Source organism: Leuciscus leuciscus (genome assembly GCF_965113295.1).
Source record: "Leuciscus leuciscus genome assembly, chromosome: 12".
NCBI lineage: Eukaryota > Metazoa > Chordata > Actinopteri > Cypriniformes > Leuciscidae > Leuciscus > Leuciscus leuciscus.
In genome coordinates, this window is record NC_138736.1 from 9,173,329 (window position 1) to 9,192,463 (window position 19,135).

The 19,135-nt window shown below is 40.3% G+C and overlaps 1 protein-coding gene across 15 annotated transcripts in view; it reads left to right on the forward strand.

Moving 5' to 3' along the window:
• macf1a (microtubule actin crosslinking factor 1a) overlaps positions 1–17,838 on the forward strand; it is a 165,943-nt gene extending 148,105 nt beyond the window's left edge. For 11 of the 15 annotated variants that reach the window (XM_082187008.1, XM_082187009.1, XM_082186997.1 and 8 more), the window contains 24 exons: positions 334–489; positions 594–791; positions 1,012–1,140; positions 1,578–1,760; positions 1,902–2,057; positions 2,272–2,478; positions 2,563–2,682; positions 2,775–2,944; positions 3,027–3,186; positions 3,335–3,529; positions 3,616–3,888; positions 4,011–4,199; positions 4,308–4,419; positions 4,891–5,045; positions 5,165–5,327; positions 5,412–5,566; positions 5,652–5,726; positions 6,507–6,524; positions 7,539–7,656; positions 8,072–8,134; positions 11,212–11,423; positions 13,019–13,132; positions 13,526–13,631; positions 16,250–17,838. In XM_082187008.1, the coding sequence (XP_082043134.1) occupies positions 334–489; positions 594–791; positions 1,012–1,140; positions 1,578–1,760; positions 1,902–2,057; positions 2,272–2,478; positions 2,563–2,682; positions 2,775–2,944; positions 3,027–3,186; positions 3,335–3,529; positions 3,616–3,888; positions 4,011–4,199; positions 4,308–4,419; positions 4,891–5,045; positions 5,165–5,327; positions 5,412–5,566; positions 5,652–5,726; positions 6,507–6,524; positions 7,539–7,656; positions 8,072–8,134; positions 11,212–11,423; positions 13,019–13,132; positions 13,526–13,631; positions 16,250–16,488 (3,666 nt within the window). In that variant the 3' untranslated portion in view covers positions 16,489–17,838. The remainder of the gene's footprint in view (positions 1–333; positions 490–593; positions 792–1,011; positions 1,141–1,577; positions 1,761–1,901; positions 2,058–2,271; positions 2,479–2,562; positions 2,683–2,774; positions 2,945–3,026; positions 3,187–3,334; positions 3,530–3,615; positions 3,889–4,010; positions 4,200–4,307; positions 4,420–4,890; positions 5,046–5,164; positions 5,328–5,411; positions 5,567–5,651; positions 5,727–6,506; positions 6,525–7,538; positions 7,657–8,071; positions 8,135–11,211; positions 11,424–13,018; positions 13,133–13,525; positions 13,632–16,249) is intronic. The other 4 variants (XM_082187007.1, XM_082187004.1, XM_082187003.1 and 1 more) reach the window with 4 other exon arrangements.
• Positions 17,839–19,135: the final 1,297 nt, after the last annotated feature.

Consider the following 19,135-nt stretch of genomic DNA (forward strand, 5'->3'; position numbering starts at 1 on the left):
AGAGACAACATGGGAGAGGTGATTGACTCAGGGATGCTAGTTTCTCAAGAGCGAGTCAAATGTTAATTTCGAGAAAGGTCCTTTGTCTTCTCGGGGAGTGGTTGTTCCGCAACCAGACTGCCCGGCATTTTCTAATTTCTCAATTCTTACAAACTGATTATTGAATATTGGGTCTTGGAATTGTAAAATGGAGTATGAAAATAATACTACTAAATTTTATTTAAATTCACTCAAAAAACTCTGAAAACATTGTTGCGTAGTTACTGCATTTTAGAGGGCAGACATGAAAGGCTCTTACTCTTGATTGTTTTGATTCTGTCTTCTCTCTACCAGCACAAACTGGAGGGTGCGCTCTTGGCTCTAGGTCAGTTCCAGCACGCTCTCTCTGAGCTGCAGTCTTGGCTCAGTCACACTCACGCCACACTGGACACCCAGCGACCCATCAGCTCTGACCCCAAGGCCATCGAAATTGAGCTGGCTAAGCATCATGTACGTCACATTGGGCCATAAAAATTGGGCCTCATTTTTATGTACTCAACTTTTTTTTTATTTCCCTTTTAAAGCAAATTCCTTTAATCAAGCTGCCTTTGTAGGTTTTAAGAAACGATGTGCTGTCCCATCGGGCCACTGTGGAGACAGTGAACAGAGCGGGCTCTGAGCTGCTGGAGTCCAGTCCTGGAGACGAAATCAACCACCTGAGAGACCAGCTGGATGAGCTCAACCGTAGCTGGAAGAACCTTCTGCTGAAGACTGATGAGAGGCAGAAGCTTTTGGAAGCTGCCCTGCAACAGGTGCTCTAGATATTACTACATCATTATACAGAGAGATCTAATTGAATGCATTAATAAAAAACAAGTACATCTACATATGTTTTTAGCAATTCAGTCAATTCAATAAAATGGATGCAGTTTGGAGGGTTGCTGTGCATGGAGAATGGTTCTCTTTAATATTGTAGTACAGGTGTCGGATCAATTAGCTCATTGTCTTTACCCTGCATGGTTTCTGTGTCAGGCGGAGGGTTTCCATGGAGAGTTGGAGGAGTTTCTGCAGTGGCTTAGACGCACAGAGAGTCAGCTGTCCGCTGCCAAACCCACAGGTGGCCTGCCTGAGACTGCCAGAGAGCAGCTGCAGCAACACATGGTACGCTAAATGAGTTCACCTCTATTCCACCCATTAGAGATCAAACCACCAACTTCTTATAACAATTTCAAATGATATGAAACAGTTTTACATTATTTATTTATTCATTCATTTATTTATTTATTCATTTATTCATTTATTTTGCATTCTTGGGAAATAACAAGAAATCACAAAACATTTACATAACATGTTAAATACTGCCTTTGCATTCTATTATGAATAATTTTTTGTAATTTTGCTATGTGCTTTTGCCATTTTTATTAGCTTTAGATTTTTAATCTCTATTTGGATTTAATTTATTTTTATTTCAATTAGTTACCAAGGCAACAATATTTAGGTTTTTCATTTTATTTCAGTTTTATTTTAATTAATGAAATTAGTTTTAGTTAACAATGACAATGTTTGTTGACTAATCAACTTATCTGTCCCGTTTATAGGAGCTCCAGGCTCAGTTGACCCACAGGGGTGAGCAGTACCATCGACTGCTGGATAAGGGAGAATCCATTCTTCTGGCCAGAGGAGGGGAGGATGCTGGACCTGGTACCACCCAGACCCAACAGAACCTGGCCATGCTACAGAACAAGTGGGCCAGTTTCAATGCCAAAATGGATGACAGAAGGGTGAGGGAACCAAAGACTGATTTATGACGTTACATTCATGTTTAAAAAGCGGTTTCTTTAATTTATTAACAGGTTCATGAAATATCTTATTCTGCCTTCCAATCCTAATAGTTCTGTCTGTGTGTCCATCTCTTTTCACAGGGTAAACTGGAGGAAGCTGTCTCATTGGCGACAGGATTCCAATCCTCCCTGCAGGACACCATAAACTGGCTGACACAGGCAGAGCAGACTCTCAACATGGCTCAGCCACCCAGTCTTATTCTCGACACTGTCCTATTCCAGATAGATGAGCACAAGGTTGGTACAAAATGTGGTTTACTTAATTTTGTTTGTTCAATATTTATATCTGAAATAAATGCCACTTTCAAAAACATAAAAAAATCTTAAAGACCCCAAACATTTGAACGGTAGTATATATATTTTTTGCTTTTGATGTTCCTGTTTATGTGAAATACCTTCACAATTGAATACTTTTGGGAAACTTGAGTCCTTATCTTGTCTTGTATTTCAGGTTTTTGTGAATGAGGTGAACACTCACAGAGAGCAGGTTCTGGCTCTAGAGAAAGCTGGCTCTCAGCTGCGATTTGCCAGTCTCAAACAGGATGTGGTTCTCATCAAGAACCTGCTGCTCAGCGTACAGGCTCGCTGGGACAAACTTGTGCAGAGATCACTAGACAGAGGACGCCACCTCGATGAGGCCCGCAAGAGAGCCAAACAGGTACTGTTTGGTTTACTTCACTCTGTCTGTTGCTCTGATCATTACTCTCTCTGTCTCTAATGTTGGCAATCTTCTCTTGTCTAGTTTCATGAGGCCTGGAGGAAGCTGACAGACTGGTTGGAGGAAGCAGAGAGCAGACTGGACTCTGAGCTGGAAATCTCTAATGAACCTGACAAGATTAAAATCCAACTGGCCAAACATAAGGTACAGCATTTGCTGCATTAAAGAGTTTTGTGAAGCTGAAAACTTTAAGCCTTATCTCTTATGCCCTCTATCTTTTAATCACTGTACTTTAGGATTTCCAGAAGTCTCTTGGCTCCAAGCAGCCAGTGTATGACACCACAGTGCGCTCTGGGAAGGCCATGAGAGACAAGGCCACACTGCCGTCAGACACACAAAAACTGGATCATTTGTTGGGCGAGGTCCGTGACAAATGGGACACGGTGTGTGGAAAGAGTGTGGAGAGGTGAGAAGGACTGGAATTACCCATTTGGAATATGAATGTAGAATGAAGTGAAACAAATAATTTATGATGTTTTTCTTCCCAGGCAACACAAGTTGGAGGAAGCCCTTTTGTTCTCAGGTCAGTTCGCTGAGGCTCTCCAGGCACTTGTTGACTGGCTGTATCGTGTGGAACCTCAGCTTGCAGAGGACCAGCCTGTCCATGGAGATCTGGATCTCGTTTCCAACCTCATGGATTCTCATAAGGTACTAATGGGATAATGTTTGAAAAGTCCTTAGTGTGCATGAACCCTGCATTATTGACGTAGTGAGGCTTGAATGAGACTCTTACTAGGAAAGCCATTTCTGAGTAGGACCGTTTCTTAGTGGTAGTGCTGTATTTATTGTTCCCCAGGTCTTTCAGAAAGAGCTGGGGAAAAGGACCAGTAGTGTGCAGGCTCTGAAGCGGTCCGCTCGAGAGCTGATGGAGACGGGCCGGGACGACACCGCCTGGGTCAAAGTTCAACTGCAGGAGCTTAGCAACCGCTGGGAAACAGTCTGTGCCCTGTCCGTTATAAAACAGACTCGCCTCCAGCAGGCTCTCAAACAGGTACGTCTGACCGTTCTTTGAACAAAACCAAGAGCAGTGTTAATATTTTCTTCTGACTATCTCTTTTTCTCTCTCTTTTTCTGCAGGCAGAGGATTTCCGCACAGCTGTTCAGATGTTGCTGGAGTGGCTGTCGGAGGCGGAGCAAACCTTGCGTTTCCGTGGCGTCCTGCCAGAGGAGGTAGAGACTCTGCAGGCGCTACTGCACACGCACCGAGATTTCATGCAGACGGTGGAGGAGAAGAGAGTGGATGTAAATAAAGCTGCTGGCATGGGTGAAGCCATTCTAGCTGTGTGCCACCCAGACTGCATCACCACCATCAAACACTGGAACACCATCATCAGAGCTCGCTTTGAAGAGGTAAGAAGCGAGAAAAATCTAAACTGTGGCATCAGAAGCCTGTCTAGGCCACTAGTTAGACAAATAAGCGTCAAGCCTAATAGAATAGGTCTGAAATGCTTATGATTATGTTTGCTGTACAGGTGCTGACATGGGCCAAACAGCACGAGCAGCGCTTGGAGACGGCTCTTGCTGAATTGCTCAACAATGCTTCACTACTGGAGGAGCTGTTGTCATGGCTACAGTGGGCGGAGACCACACTGGTGCAGCGTGATACTGAACCACTCCCCCAGGACATCCCTCAACTGAAGACACTCATCACAGAGCACCAGGTGAGTGAGACATAATCATTCGTTCATATTCTGTCACTCAGTCTTTTAATATTAATTGCATTGTTTATTGCTGAGATGTTTCTTAGTATTTTTGTTTTCTTCTATCAGGTGTTTATGGAAGAGATGACCCGAAAACAGCCTGATGTTGACAAAGTTACAAAGACATACAAGAGGAAACCAGCAGAACATCCCAGCAGTCTGTCAGACAGGAGAGGGGCCCGTAAGAAACTTTATCCTCCACTGCACGCATGCTGCATTCAAATACAAATCTTTACATAAACTACTGTTCAAACGTTTAGGGTCGGTACAATTATTTTTTTAATGTCTCCTATTCTCAACATGGCTACATTTATTTAATCAAAAATACAGGGGAAAAAATAAATATTGTGAAATATAATTACAATTTAAAAGAAAAATAAGAAATATATTTTAATTTATTCATGTGATGGCAAAGCTAATTTTGCGGTCTACAGTGTCACATGATCCTTAAGAAATCATTCTAATATGCTGATTTGTTGCTCAAGAAACTCTCCTTAATATTATTAATGTTGAAAACTGTTGTGCTGCTTAATAATTTTGTGGAAACCATGATAAATTTGTTTTTTAACTCTGTATAAACTAATATAAAGCAGAAATTGCTTTGTACAGTAGTTTGCAATTCTGAACATATTTTTCTGTGCCCTGCTTACAGGGAAACAGCAGCAGCAGCAGCAACAACAGCACTCGGTACAGGTAACCGGTGGTAACCCTCGCCTCACCCAGCTCTGCTCTCGCTGGCAACAGGTGTGGCTGCTCGCACTCGATCGCCAGCGAAAGCTCAATGATGCCCTCGACAGACTAGAGGAGGTACTGCATCTATTTTACATATACTTTTTAAATGTTACTCTGTGTACTAGTAATGAAATAAGTGATTTAAAAGTCATAAAATCTTAACAGTAGAAGTAATGACCTTTCTCCACCTTTAGCTTAAAGAGTTTGCCAACTTTGACTTTGATGTGTGGAGGAAGAAATACATGCGCTGGATGAACCACAAGAAGTCTCGAGTCATGGACTTCTTCAGACGCATCGACAAGGACCAGGATGGAAAAATCACACGCCAGGAGTTTATCGACGGCATCTTGGCATCAAGTACGGGCGCGTGTACTTGCCTGTAATCTTCAGTTTCATGAGCCTTTATTTTAATGCCAGTTTAACTATATATTTTGTTTGCAGAGTTCCCTACCAGCAAGCTGGAGATGACGGCTGTTGCTGATATCTTTGACCGTGATTGTGATGGCTACATCGACTACTATGAATTTGTAGCTGCTTTGCACCCCAACAAAGATGCTTACAGACCCACAACAGATGCTGATAAAATCGAGGATGAGGTATGGACGATGACAAGATTTTTCTTTTTTTGTGGGTTTGGCATCATTATGTAGTTTTGAATAAAATCCAATTTTTGTATCCCAGGTCACCAGACAAGTGGCTCAATGCAAATGTGCCAAGAGGTTTCAAGTGGAGCAGATCGGAGAGAACAAGTACAGGGTGAGAATCTGGAGCCCAATAGTACTTGTCAAGCAAGAATTATATATAATATAATTATATATTATACATTATAAATGAGAATAGCACTCACCACTGCTATGTTATCATCGCACCTTCTCATTCAGATCATCCCTAAGCTTGCCATTATAATATTACAACTCTAACCAGCATCACACTCTTTCAGTTACGTCAGTATGACTTGGCCATTTTGGAATAAAGGTGCATTTGGCAGTTTTGTGTGTGTACGCAATGCCACCATAACACTTCACAGCAACATCTGTATGTTGTGTGTGCTTTTCACCACCCAACTAATGATCTACCTATTGTTCTAGCAATTGCAGTCATGGTCAATGGGTGGTCTTTCACACCCCAGCATCATTATCCAGTGCGGTTAATGATCTTTGACAAGAGTGTTTACTAACTTGTTGCATTGCACAGGCTACAGATCCACGATGCTAACTCCACATCCTGATGTTTGTCCATCTTTGTCTATCTCTTTACTACTACACCTGCTGTGCTGTCCTCATTGTGTTTGTTTTTTAAGCAACCATTCACAAGCACTCATAGCAATAAATCACCATGCTTCCCATGGGCATTTTTTCCATTGTATGCTGTTTTAGTTATTTTATACTTTTAGAAATAGTTAATAGGACATGAATCATTATACCAACAAAAAAAGGTCAATGTGTGTGTATGTCTTTATCTGTTATTTCAATCTCTTTTTTTCTTTTTCTTTCTTCTTGTTTTATTCCTCCTCCATGTGCACCGGACTTATTGTAGTTCTTCCTTGGGAATCAGGTAAAGTGAGCGGTGTGTTTTGTGACATGTCCTCTGAAATCTGTTGCCTCTGCACAGTTTCCCACAAGCTTTTTCAGACTGCCAGATCTAAATCAGTTCTGGACAGTTTCTGCATGAACTAGCTAAGAATTCCCTGTGGACAGCCCACATTCTTGGCTGCTGTCTGAAATGGGGATTTCTTTAGTCTCTTCCTGCTTACTCAGCGGGCATTTCCTGTCTGAGAGACAAAAATTGCAGTTCTAATGCCAAAATATTAAATGCATTTATATACGCCCTCCAAATCCAGTGGCAGATTTCAAAGGTTCAGCTTACGTGTTGTGGTTGGGATGTGCTTGTTTTTTATTGAAAATTATTTGTCATGATCAGGAAATGATTCAGATTTACAGGCCGTTCTATTATGATTTTAGGGTTTTTTGGCTTTTGGTGGAGGAAAATTATCCTGTGGCTGTTTTCTTGACTTAGAAAATAAACCTTCAACCAAAGCAATTCTTTGAAGTAAAAAAGGACAAACGATCAGGGAAAAATTCCAGAGAATTGCTGTGGTGTGGTGTTTATTGTAGAGATGGGATTTGAGCTGGGCAAGCTCTAACAAAAAATCATGTCGATCTTAAAAAATGTGGTTTGCTGCATGTTGCAGTGTGATTTCCTTTGATTTGCTTGGTGCTTCAGAATATAATTTGTATAATTAACTAATTTGAATGTAATCTTAAAGGAATGGTTCACCCATTGTAGTTCACATTACTTCCTCAACCTCATGTCATTCCAAACTTCAGTGTTGTTTTTTATGTGGAACAAAGATATTTTGAGAAATGGAAAAGACAAATTCGTAAAAATTCTTTAAAACATACCAAGTTTGGAACAATCTGAGTAGAATTTTAATTTGTGGGTGAACTATTCCTTTAAAAGACATTATAAATGTATAATCCTTTTATCTGTCTGTCTGTCCGTCCTCTTCCCTCTCTTATCCATGTTCGTTCCTCTCCACTCTTCCTCCTCGTTCCTGTCTTTCCTCAGTTCGGAGACTCACAGCAGCTGCGTCTTGTGCGAATCCTGCGCAGTACAGTCATGGTTCGTGTTGGAGGTGGGTGGATGGCGCTGGATGAATTCTTGGTGAAGAACGACCCTTGTCGAGGTAAGTCCCACACAACAGCTGCAGGAAACTTGCTCTTTAGGTACATGGAAAAGAGGTTTCCAGAAACACACTGACAAGACAGTTCACACAGCATTATTCTTGTTACCCTCATTAGTCTTATTCATAATCTTCATCATCTTTCACTCTTGTATTCATTCTCTTCAATGAGTTTCTCATCTTTTCAGTACTATCTGAGTTCACTTTCATCTCATCTTCCATCACTTCCCCATTACTTCCTGACCTCTTTTCCACGGTGGTTATTTTTATATGCATGGCCTACACATTTGGCCCATTCTTTCTCCCTGTCATCCTCCTATTTTTATTTGATACAATTATAGTGCATGGTGCATGTTCCTTAGGTTTCTCCCTCCCTCTTTCTCTGCCCCGTCCCCTATCTCTCTTTCTCTCTCCCCAGTGCAACATCCAGGACTAAAAATCCTGCGTTCTGACTCCAGCAGCTCCATATCATCTCGCATAGGTTGGGTTTTCTCTCTCCTTCTCGTTCTGATTTTCTTCTTTTTCACTTGTTTGGTTTCCCCTCTCTTTGCCTCTGTTTCACTCACACTTCGTTTGGTTCTTTGTTGCTTTGCTGTGCTTTGCTGACCGTGACACTGATCTAACCCTCACGCCTGGTGCTCATTACGAAGCAATTGTGCTTTGAGAATTCTGACTCAGCCATTTACATCACTTCCTGCATTTTGATTTAAAATACTACTTAATGCATACAGTATTTATATTCCAAAAATGGTGTTTGTAGACCGTTTATTCCCTTTTGTTGCAAAGCAAGAGGTCTTAACGGACAAGTTCACCCAAAAAGTTTAATTCTCATGTCGTTCTGAACACGTATGACTTTCTTTTGTAGAACATAAAAGATATTTTGAATAATGTTTATGCTGCTCTTTTCCAAGTAAATGGGGACTGGAAGAAACGCTAGGTTTAATGTTAATAATGTGAATATAAGGTGATTGACTTCTGCTAAATATCTCCTTTTGGAAAATCGTACATGTTTGGTACGACTTGAAGGTGAGTAAAGTAAATGATGAATTTTGGTTTTTGAGTGAACTATCCCTTTCAACAGAACGTGAGTGTGTGTATGACTCTTTCTGTGTGAATGCGTGTTTTTCATGTTGTCTCTTGTGTCTCTCAGTGACGGTTACTCCTGGCTATTTCTGCTGCAGAGGTACCTCATTCCCTCTCCTTTCTCACCTCTAAACTCCTTTCCTGTTTGACTACATCTGTCTGTCTATTCCATTCTGAGCCTCTAAACCTTTTTGTCCAGCTTCGGATCCATCCCATCACTGCTGTGTCTTAGTATGTGTGGCGTGTGTGAGAGCGTAAGGACTATGTGAGGTCTATGTGTCCGCTAGCATCGTGCTAACCATTCAAACCAGGCTTGGCTAGGCCTGGGCTCGATTCCTTTCATGTGTGTCCTGGATGAATATTGCAAATGAAAAAGCATCCAGGACCAGGGTGTGGCCAGGCTTGGGGTTTCTAATATTGTTTGAAGCAACTCTTAAAGAGCAATTACTCATGGAGAAATGGATTACAGGCCCCACCTGCTTTGAGGGGAGGAAATTATATGGTGTGGTAGTTATCAACTGCCCTGCTCTTACTGGGTTTGATGGAAAAGTGAGTGTCATGCAGTGTTGGGGAAGCTACTGTGAAACAGTAGCTTGCCAAGCTAAAAGCTACTTATAATTGAAAGGAGTTGAACTACAGTCAAGCTGCACTTTTGAAAAATTAATTAGCCACACTATAAAATAACAACAAAAAGTATCTAAAAACACTGAAACTATTTAGAAGGGCAGGATCTTGTTAAATAACCACAGTGACCCTAAATGGTTTTTGTACACATCAGCCTCACTTAAAAGTGTTTCGGGTTTCTTTGCTTTGTATGACAATGTCAAAGCAAGTGGCATTTATTTGAAGAATGATAGCACAAGCTTACTTTTCAAGCAAAATATCTCACAAAAAAGAAATGTATTAGATAATAAAGCAGCAGATACATTTCATTCATAAATACAACTAATGAAACTGGAAAGACATTTTTAGGATTATTTATATGCTATCATAGTATTTATTTATATTTTGAATTATCTTTTTTTATTTTTCGTTTCATTTTAGTTTAGTTTTTAGTAATATATTGGCATGCATATTCACTTTGTTTCCAAAGCAAAAATGAAAAATTTTGCTTGTTGTTTTACTTTTTAATATTTATATTTTAATAAATTTCAGCTTTATTTCAATGAATGAAAAAAAAAAATGTAATAGTTGAATTTTTTTAATAGGGACTTTGCACAATTAATTACCCAAACAAAACGAATCCCACTTCCCAATGCTACTTTAGAGAAAGGGGATAGTTTAAGAGAGTGTGTTTGATTGTTTCATTTTGCTTGTCTGTAAGGCTGCGTGTTATGTTCCACTATAACGCTACTGAAAATGAATTGTCTGTGAATTTAGTTAGTTACTCCTCAACACTGATGTCTTGAAGGAATAACAGACAAATTCTGACCACAGCTACTGCCAATGCGCACAGCCCTCTCTCTCTCTCTCTCTCTCTCTCTCTCTCTCTCTCTCTCTCTCTCTCTCTCCAGCTACTGCCAGTGCGCACAGCCCTCTCTCTCTCTCTCTCTCTCTCTCTCTCTCTCCAGCTACTGCCAGTGCGCACAGCCCTCTCTCTCTCTCTCTCTCTCTCTCTCTCTCTCTCTCTCTCTCTCTCTCTCCAGCTACTGCCAGTGCGCACAGCCCTCTCTCTCTCTCTCTCTCTCTCTCTCTCTCTCTCTCCAGCTACTGCCAGTGCGCACAGCCCTCTCTCTCTCTCTCTCTCTCTCTCTCTCTCTCTCTCTCTCTCTCTCTCTCTCCAGCTACTGCCAGTGCGCACAGCCCTCTCTCTCTCTCTCTCTCTCTCTCTCTCTCTCTCTCTCTCTCCAGCTACTGCCAGTGCGCACAGCCCCTCTCTCTCTCTCTCTCTCTCTCTCTCTCTCTCTCTCTCTCTCTCTCTCTCTCCAGCTACTGCCAGTGCGCACAGCCCTCTCTCTCTCTCTCTCTCTCCCTCTCTCTCCCTCTCTCTCTCTCTCTCTCTCCCTCTCTCTCCCTCTCTCTCTCTCTCTCTCTCTCTCTCTCTCTCAGCTGGCTGCTCTGGTCTGTGTGTTTTGCAAGGGCTGCTGTGTTTTGTATCTGTTATTGAGAATGTTCTGTGAAGGCTTGTGTTGGTTTTCAGTGTTTGCTAAAAGCATTATCAGGCATGACCCTCAGGTATGTGTCGACGCTGTTTATGCGCGTGCACTGGTTTACGTGTGGGCTGAGGGAAACTGTGCTTCTTTTTTTTTTTATTGAGTTCTTGTTTTGAGGATGCTTGCTCAATGACTCACTGTTAACCCCCTGCATCGTGTCCACCACGTTCACTGACCGCTTTTAAAGTGGGTATACCGATCCCTCTGTCTGCATTGAGTCAAAGCAGTGGCCAGAGGAAGTGTTGAGTCTCTCCACTCGCACTGCTCACCACCTGATCATCGTCCCTTACAGCTTTCTTTCTCCTCCTTTCATTTACTGCAGCTCGGGGACGCACCAACCTGGAGCTTCGAGAGAAGTTCATTCTTCCAGAGGGAGCTACGCAGGGTCTGGCGGCCTTCCGGTCCCGGGGGCGTCGATCCAAACCTTCGTCGCGCACGGCCTCACCCACCCGCTCGTCTTCGTCGGCGTCGCACAGTGCCCATAGCTGCGCCTCTCTGCCCTCTGCACCCGCAACTCCCACAGCATCCTCAAGGGTGAGTGTCACCATATTACACTGCATAGGCTTATAATAACCCATACTTACTGTTTGTTGTGTCTTGTATACTAATGTCTTCATCAAAAATTAGAGGGTAACCTCAGTCTCAGACATTTTTCTTGTTGGATCATACACTACTGTTCAAAAGTTTGTGGTCCGTAAGGTTTTTTACTAAATTAATATTTTTATTCAGCAAGGATGCATTAAATTGATCAAAAGTGACATTAAATACTTGCAAAAATTCAGCTTTAAATAAATTACATTTCAAAATACATTAAAATAGAAAAAACGTTATTTTTAATTGTAGTAACATTGTAATGTTACATTTTTAATTATTACTGTTTTTTACAAATTTTGATCAAATAAATGCAACCTTGGTGAGTATAAGAGATTTTTAAAAACAGTGGAAATCATACCAACCCCGAACTTTTGAACTGTGGTGTACATTTAGTCACAATTTATCTAGATATACAGTTGTGCTTGTTTACAAGCATTTGTTTAGACACCATTTGCAGAATCTGTAATGATGTTTAGCATTTTACAAAAACAAGAGATAAAATCTTAGCTAGGCTAGATGTAAAATTCAGAAACCCTTGTTATCAGCTACACCAGTAGTCGTTAAGCTCGCACACGTAACACACAAGAGACTGAACGTGATTCAAGGCCCCGTATACAAAGTTCTTTTTTGTTATTCGCTTAAAAATACTCTCTTGCAAAAGGTTTGATAATAAATGTCCTTTGTCACTTAACATAACATCATACTTCATATCTGATTAATAATCATGGTCTTTGCCTACATCTGTATGTTCCAGTATGTGTGTGATTGCTTGTGTTTTATGTTGTCAACTACATTTTAAAGACTGAAAGGATAAATCTTAGAACATTTTCTCAGATTTAGTACGAAGCTTTTATAAGTTATAAATAAATTATGTTCTCAACATTAATAATAATAAGAAATGTTTCTTTAGCATCAAGTCAGCATATTAAAATGATTTCTGAAGGATCATGTAACACTGAAGATTGGAGTTTTAATGTATTTGGATCAAATAAATGCAGCCTTGATGAGCATAATAGAGCATAATAGATAATCTGAGCCCAAACTTTTTAATGGTATTGTTATAAAAATAAATATATATATATATATATATATATATATATATACGGTCTATATAAAATAAAATAAAAAATATAAGGTATATATATAATAAACTTTATGCAATTACCTGGCAAGGCCGACATATCAATCTGTCGCTAGTCTTTTTGGTGGATGGTTTCTCTTTTGTCTCTTGATTGTTGTTTCGGGGTCAGGACATGATCACTATTGTCTCTGCATGTCAGAATCATATTGTCATCTGTGAAATTTTTATTTGTTCTTTGTCTTTTTGTCCCTCTCCCCTCCCTTGCTTGGAAAATGTGCCTTCCACCCTGTTTGCGCTCATCTCCACCTACAAAAACACTGCGCTCTGCTGTGCTGCATCGCCTCCCTCTACTTTACTCTTTTTCCGATTATCCTGGCTTCTTCCCACTGCTTTTTTTGTTTGTTTTTTTGCTACTCCGCTATTCCTTGTCCTTTTTTGCTGCCGCATTTCCCAGTCCTCCCAATCCCAATCTCGTGACTATGCCAAGCCCTGGCTGGCACACAGTAAAACTCCAACTCCAACCAAGTGCCAGTCCTGCCCAGAGCACAGCCAGACCCCTGGGCATGAGGTAACACACTGCCCCCTCCCAGTGCCCTTGCACACTAACAATAAAAGCTTTAAGAGCGGCCTGATCTTAACAAATGGGAAGGAACTGAGGTAGATGACCCAGAGAACAGTGCAGAAAATCTGTGACCTTATGCTGTGTAATCTCCAGTACAGAAAACAAAGTTTGTCTTGAGGAAAAGATGCAATACATTTATTTGCATAAACATTACTTTTATGTTCATTTAGGAATTATTCTGTTAAGCCATTTTATGTTATGACAGTCGACAGATTCATCCATGTCATGGTAGAGTGTAGACGGATGTTTCGAAATTTTACCAGACTTATCTGCTAGGCTTATTATCTGTAGATACACAGGTAGATCTGCCATTTTGTGATAAACCTTCTCTCTTTACAGGGAGGCTCCACAACTAAACTGAAGAGACCAACTTTCCATTCCAGCCGTGGCTCCTTAACTGGTGAGAACGGTGGAACACCAACCGCTGCTAAACCTGGACGCTCCGGTACGAAACCCTGGCCTGTACTGCTTCACTGCTTCACTCAGTCACAACTGCAGCACAGTCGTTAAACGGGACTTTTAAATTGATCTAAAATCCAGTGTTGGTTCAAACAGACTCTTCAGGAAAATGTAGCTAATAACAAGTACTACTATTCTGAAGCTATTTATTGGCGCTTTTCCACTGCATGGTACGGTACGGCTCGGTTCGGTACGGCACGCTTTGGCACTTTTCCACTGCATGGTACGGTACGGCTCGGTTCAGTACGGCTCACTTATGACGCATTTCCACTGCATGGTACGGTACGGTACGGCTCGCTTCGGCTCGCTTTAAATGGTACCACCTCTGTTGAGGTTCCAAGCGTACCGTACCGATACTAAAATGTGACGTGGAAACACTGCAGATCACTGATTGGTCAGACAGAATCATCACGACCAGCGTCATTGTATTTACAACACGAGACACACTAAACCCGCTAGATTTAAATAGCCAGTAGACAACAGCCAACGCCGTAGCGCCTGTTTTAAAAGTATTTGCTTCAAAAAAAATAGTATAAACTTAAAAAAAAGAAATGGCTGAATCGTGGTCAGTGGACGAGGTGCAGACGTTCCTCTCGTTGGTTGCCGAGGAGCGGATGGGGAAACCCGGAATGAAAAATTCGCATTTAATATGATGATGTCATGGCAGTAGAGACGGCAACTATAACGATCAGTCCCACCCACTTTGAAGCGGTACTAACTGCAGCAACCGAGCTAAAGCGAACCGAACCGTGCCGTACTGAGTCGTACCACGCAGTGGAAAAGCGAAGCGAGCCGAACCGCTCCGTGCCGAGTCGAACCGTACCGAGCCGTACCATGCAGTGGAAAAGCGCCTTTTCCACTGCATGGTACGGTACGGCTCGGTTCGGTACGGTACGCTTTGGCGCTTTCCCACTGCATGGTACGGTACGGTTCGGTTCGGTACGGCACGCTTTGGCGCTTTTCCACTGCATGGTACGGTACGGTACGGCTCGCTTCGGCTCGCTTTAAATGGTACCACCTCTGTTGAGGTTCCAAGCGTACCGTACCGATACTAAAATGTGACGTGAAAACACTGCAGATCACTGATTGGTCAGACAGAATCATCACTACCAGCGTCATTGTATTTACAACACGAGACACTAAACCCGCTAGATTTAAATAGCCAGTAGACAACAGCCAACGCTGTAGCGCCTGTTTTAAAAGTATTTGCTTAAAAAAAAAAAAGAGTATAAACTTAAAAAAAAGAAATGGCTGAATCGTGGTCAGTGGACGAGGTGCAGACGTTCCTCTCGTTGGTTGCCGAGGAGTGGATGGGGAAACCCGGAATGAAAAATTCGCATTTAATATGATGTCATGGCAGTAGAGACGGCAACTATAACGATCAGTCACACCCACTTTGAAGCGGTACTAACTGCAGTGGAAAAGCAACCGAGCTAAAGCGAACCGAACCGTGCCGTACCGAGCCGAGTCGTACCACGCAGTGGAAAAGCGAAGCGAGCCGAACCGTTCCGTGCCGAGTCGAACCGTCCCGAGCCGAACCGAGCCGTACCATGCAGTGGAAAAGCGCTTGGTGGCCAATATATTATATGTTAGTGCTTCAGCCAACTAAATTGTATGATTCTTACACGTTTTTTTCAGTACAATTTTCACAAATGATCTCAACTTTTATGAATTTTGAAGCCTAAATACAATCAACAGAAGCAAAAATCTAAATGTAGGCTATAAACAAACTGCATCATGGTCACATGACTTCAACATCACCATCACTAAGCTTCCGAAAAATCTTTATTTAAGATCTACAAGTCGGAAACTGAGTTAGAATAGTTTGCAAGAGCGCGAGTATAAACACAACGCTGTAAAGATGAAACAAGTGAGTAGATGAGTTTACCTCTTCAGCGTGATGACATTTAATGTCCCAGAAAATCTTTGTAGTCCCATTTAGCCACTTGTTAGCAGCCACCTTTTTTAAGTCACATAAAAGCTTCAAAAAATCACGAGTGGGGTATTACTGATGTATTTTGTGTCACAGAATAAAACGTGAAAATATCTTGAGCTTGTGTTCACCACAAACTTTATTTCAGACATTTAATCACAAAAACACTCGATCCTGCAGCACACTATTATAAATGTAGAACTGTCCAATGGCATACTTTGACATTGTTTTTGTCCAAGATAAATATAGCAAAACAGTGTAGCAATTAATTTATATTAAATTCTGAAACTAATGAAACTAGAAACCACAGAAGTGTATATTAGTCAAACTATAGTGATGAAAAGCAGCATTTCAATATATCAATATGAAAAAGACAAAAAAAAACTTAATTGAAGCATCAAAACTAATAAATTATGTTTTATAATGTTGCTTGCTTGCTTTTGTGCACAACACATATATGACATTCACCTCTATGTGTTGGATAAACGAGCCAATTACTGGTTAGTAATGGGTTAGTTAGTAGCGTTGCTATTTTTAGATGGTTTTAGTAGATACTCCCAACACTGCTAATATTACATAATTGTTTTCATGTGACTCTCCTTTATATTTGTAATACATCCTTATGTACTATACTACTGTACCCTTAAACTTCAATCGTCTTCTTTCATCAGACACCAAACGCACTCCGTCCTCGACGAGCGGCCCAGCCAGTCGCGCAGGGAGTCGCGCTGGGAGCCGAGCCAGCAGCCGAAGGGGCAGCGACGCTTCAGACACGTCTGAGCTCATGGAGACTCGCTCGGCTTGCTCCGATACCTCAGACACCCCTCGCCGGCCTGGGGCCAAACCCTCCAAAATCCCCACCATCTCCAAGAAAACACCTAGCCCCAAAACACCAGCGGGCAAGAAATGAAGTCTGTGACTGACTCTGAGGTGGATCTGATTTAACCAGCAGGAGGAGAACACCAACACGACTCTCACCTCTCCAGCGCCCGCACACTGCTACACCACCCAGATTAATACCTACCATAATGCTGCCTTATTTGTGTTCTACATCATGTCCTTAATTTAACTGACATTCGTTTTCTTGAATGTGCGATGGAGAGCATCCTGTGTGAGCAGATATACACAGAGGGACATCAATTCTGTACCAGGGGTTTCCACTATTCATCACTATGAATATGCAACCGCCCGTCACTCTCCAAACCTCATACAGACATGCATGGTTGTCACTTTGGAGATGTTTGGTTGGACACACTCGCTCCTCTCCACATGTATACAGACCCAGCTGGCCTCTCGCCTAGTTGTCTGTACCACTGCTAACAAGAGAGACCTTTTCCTCCTCTGCACTTGGGACTTTTTGGACTCTCGTGTGTGTGTGTGTGTGTGTGTGTGTGTGTGTGTATGTATGTGTGTGGTAGTTCCTGTCATGGTAAATTAACGCAGTAATAAGGAGAGGAAGTGGAGGAGGATACATATCTCAGCCTTGTGACGAGAAGACTAGATCCTTCACATCACACGTGATCCTTTTAAAGGAACCCCTATTGCGCACAGCACACGAGTTTCACGCACTCGCTCCCACAGTCTTCTTCGCAGTCTAGTTGTGTCCTTTTGTTACAGACATCATGTTACAGAGCTTTTCCACAGTATGCAAAAATGATTACAATTGTGAATGTTTGTTTCATGGTTAATTTATAATCTTGACGTTTTGTTTGTTTTCTAGAGTAAAGAGCTGTATTTATTTGTGATTGCAGTATCATATCAACTCTTGAGAATGACTAGTATTAACACAAGCGGAATCACTCTTCTTTTCGTTTTTGTACATCCGCTCCTGACGTAATGAATTGCTTTGACTGATCATTTCTGATGTTAACTGACCAGGAAGCTTACTGATTCCAATGGTGGCCTTTTTGCCGGTGACTACACACTTTAGATGACGTCAAAAGTGGCTTCCTACTTCTTTCGTGGAGGAAGCGTCCTAAATAATGGATGATGGGGGCGGCTCGCGCAGCCCCCATTAAAAACAGCGCTTTGAATCTTGTCTTTGACAAGCTGAAGTATATGAATACCTGAAGAAAGGTGATTTTTATTTATTTATTGTGTCATAGGGGGGGGTGAGGGCTATGAAAGGATCCACCTTTTGATTGTGTTACTCTTTTGACATGACTGAGAGAAACAGGGGTGCAATTGTGTAAAAGTAAAGAAGCTATGATTATAAATCCTTTTTGTTCTCTTTTGTATTAAAACAATGCTTGCAGTACAACTGTCTGATTCTCGTGTTGTTAAGTGGCGTGTGTGTGTGTGTGAGCGTGCAGGGATGCCACAGTTAACAGGAAATGGCACAGTAATTACAAGCAGTAGAGATAATGACACACCCCATTAAATCTTCAAAAAGGGACAAGCCTTTGGTGTGTGCAGTTTTGAACACTGCTCTTTTATATAAGATTTACAGTCATTTCGGAGTTCAAAAATGGCCCAGCGAGTGAATAGAAGCACCTTTGTTTGAGCCGTGTGTGTTGGTCACACTTAAGTGGTGTGTGTTTGCACTGGACTCTGTGTATGTTTGGTGGTCAGATGCAGCGGATGGGGTTTGGGAAGGGTGGTGTTCCATCATCTTCATTCTACAGCTGTGAGTCTGTGTTTATATACAAATATTTAAACCCACTCACATCCTTTCCCACCAAACACCATCCACACCGCAGAGCCAAGCTCTCATGGCATCTCACAACCCTGCAGTGTCATTTCGTTTTCAGAATCAACAGCACATAATCTCACAACTTTTTGAGTTTTGAGTGCTTTTATCAAACAACTGTTTTTCCCATTAAAAACATGTATTAAAGTCTCGATTTATATGGGTCTATTTATATGGGTCAGTTGACAAAATTGGCATGTCAATGTCCAGCTCCAACAAATTTCAACATTATGTTAGGTAAAAATGTACATATATCTATATATATTTATACACAATTTTTTTAATGATTTAAATTATTAATTTACATTTGTATATATATATATATATATTTATATATTTTTTATATATATTTTTATATTTATATATATATATATATATATATATATATATTTATTTATATATATATATATATTTATATATATATATTTATATATATATATATTTATATATATATATATTTATATATATATATATATTTATATATATATATATATTTATATATATATATATTTATATATATATATATTTATATATATATATTTATATATATATATATTTATATATATATATATTTATATATATATATTTATATATATATATTTATATATATATATTTATATATATATATTTATATATATATATTTATATATATATATTTATATATATATATATATATATATATATATATATATTTATATATATATATATATATTTATATATATATATATTTATTTATATATATATTTATATATTTATTTATATATTTATTTATATATTTATATATATTTATATATATTTATATTTATATATTTATATATATATATATATATTTATATATATATATATATATTTATATATATATATATAT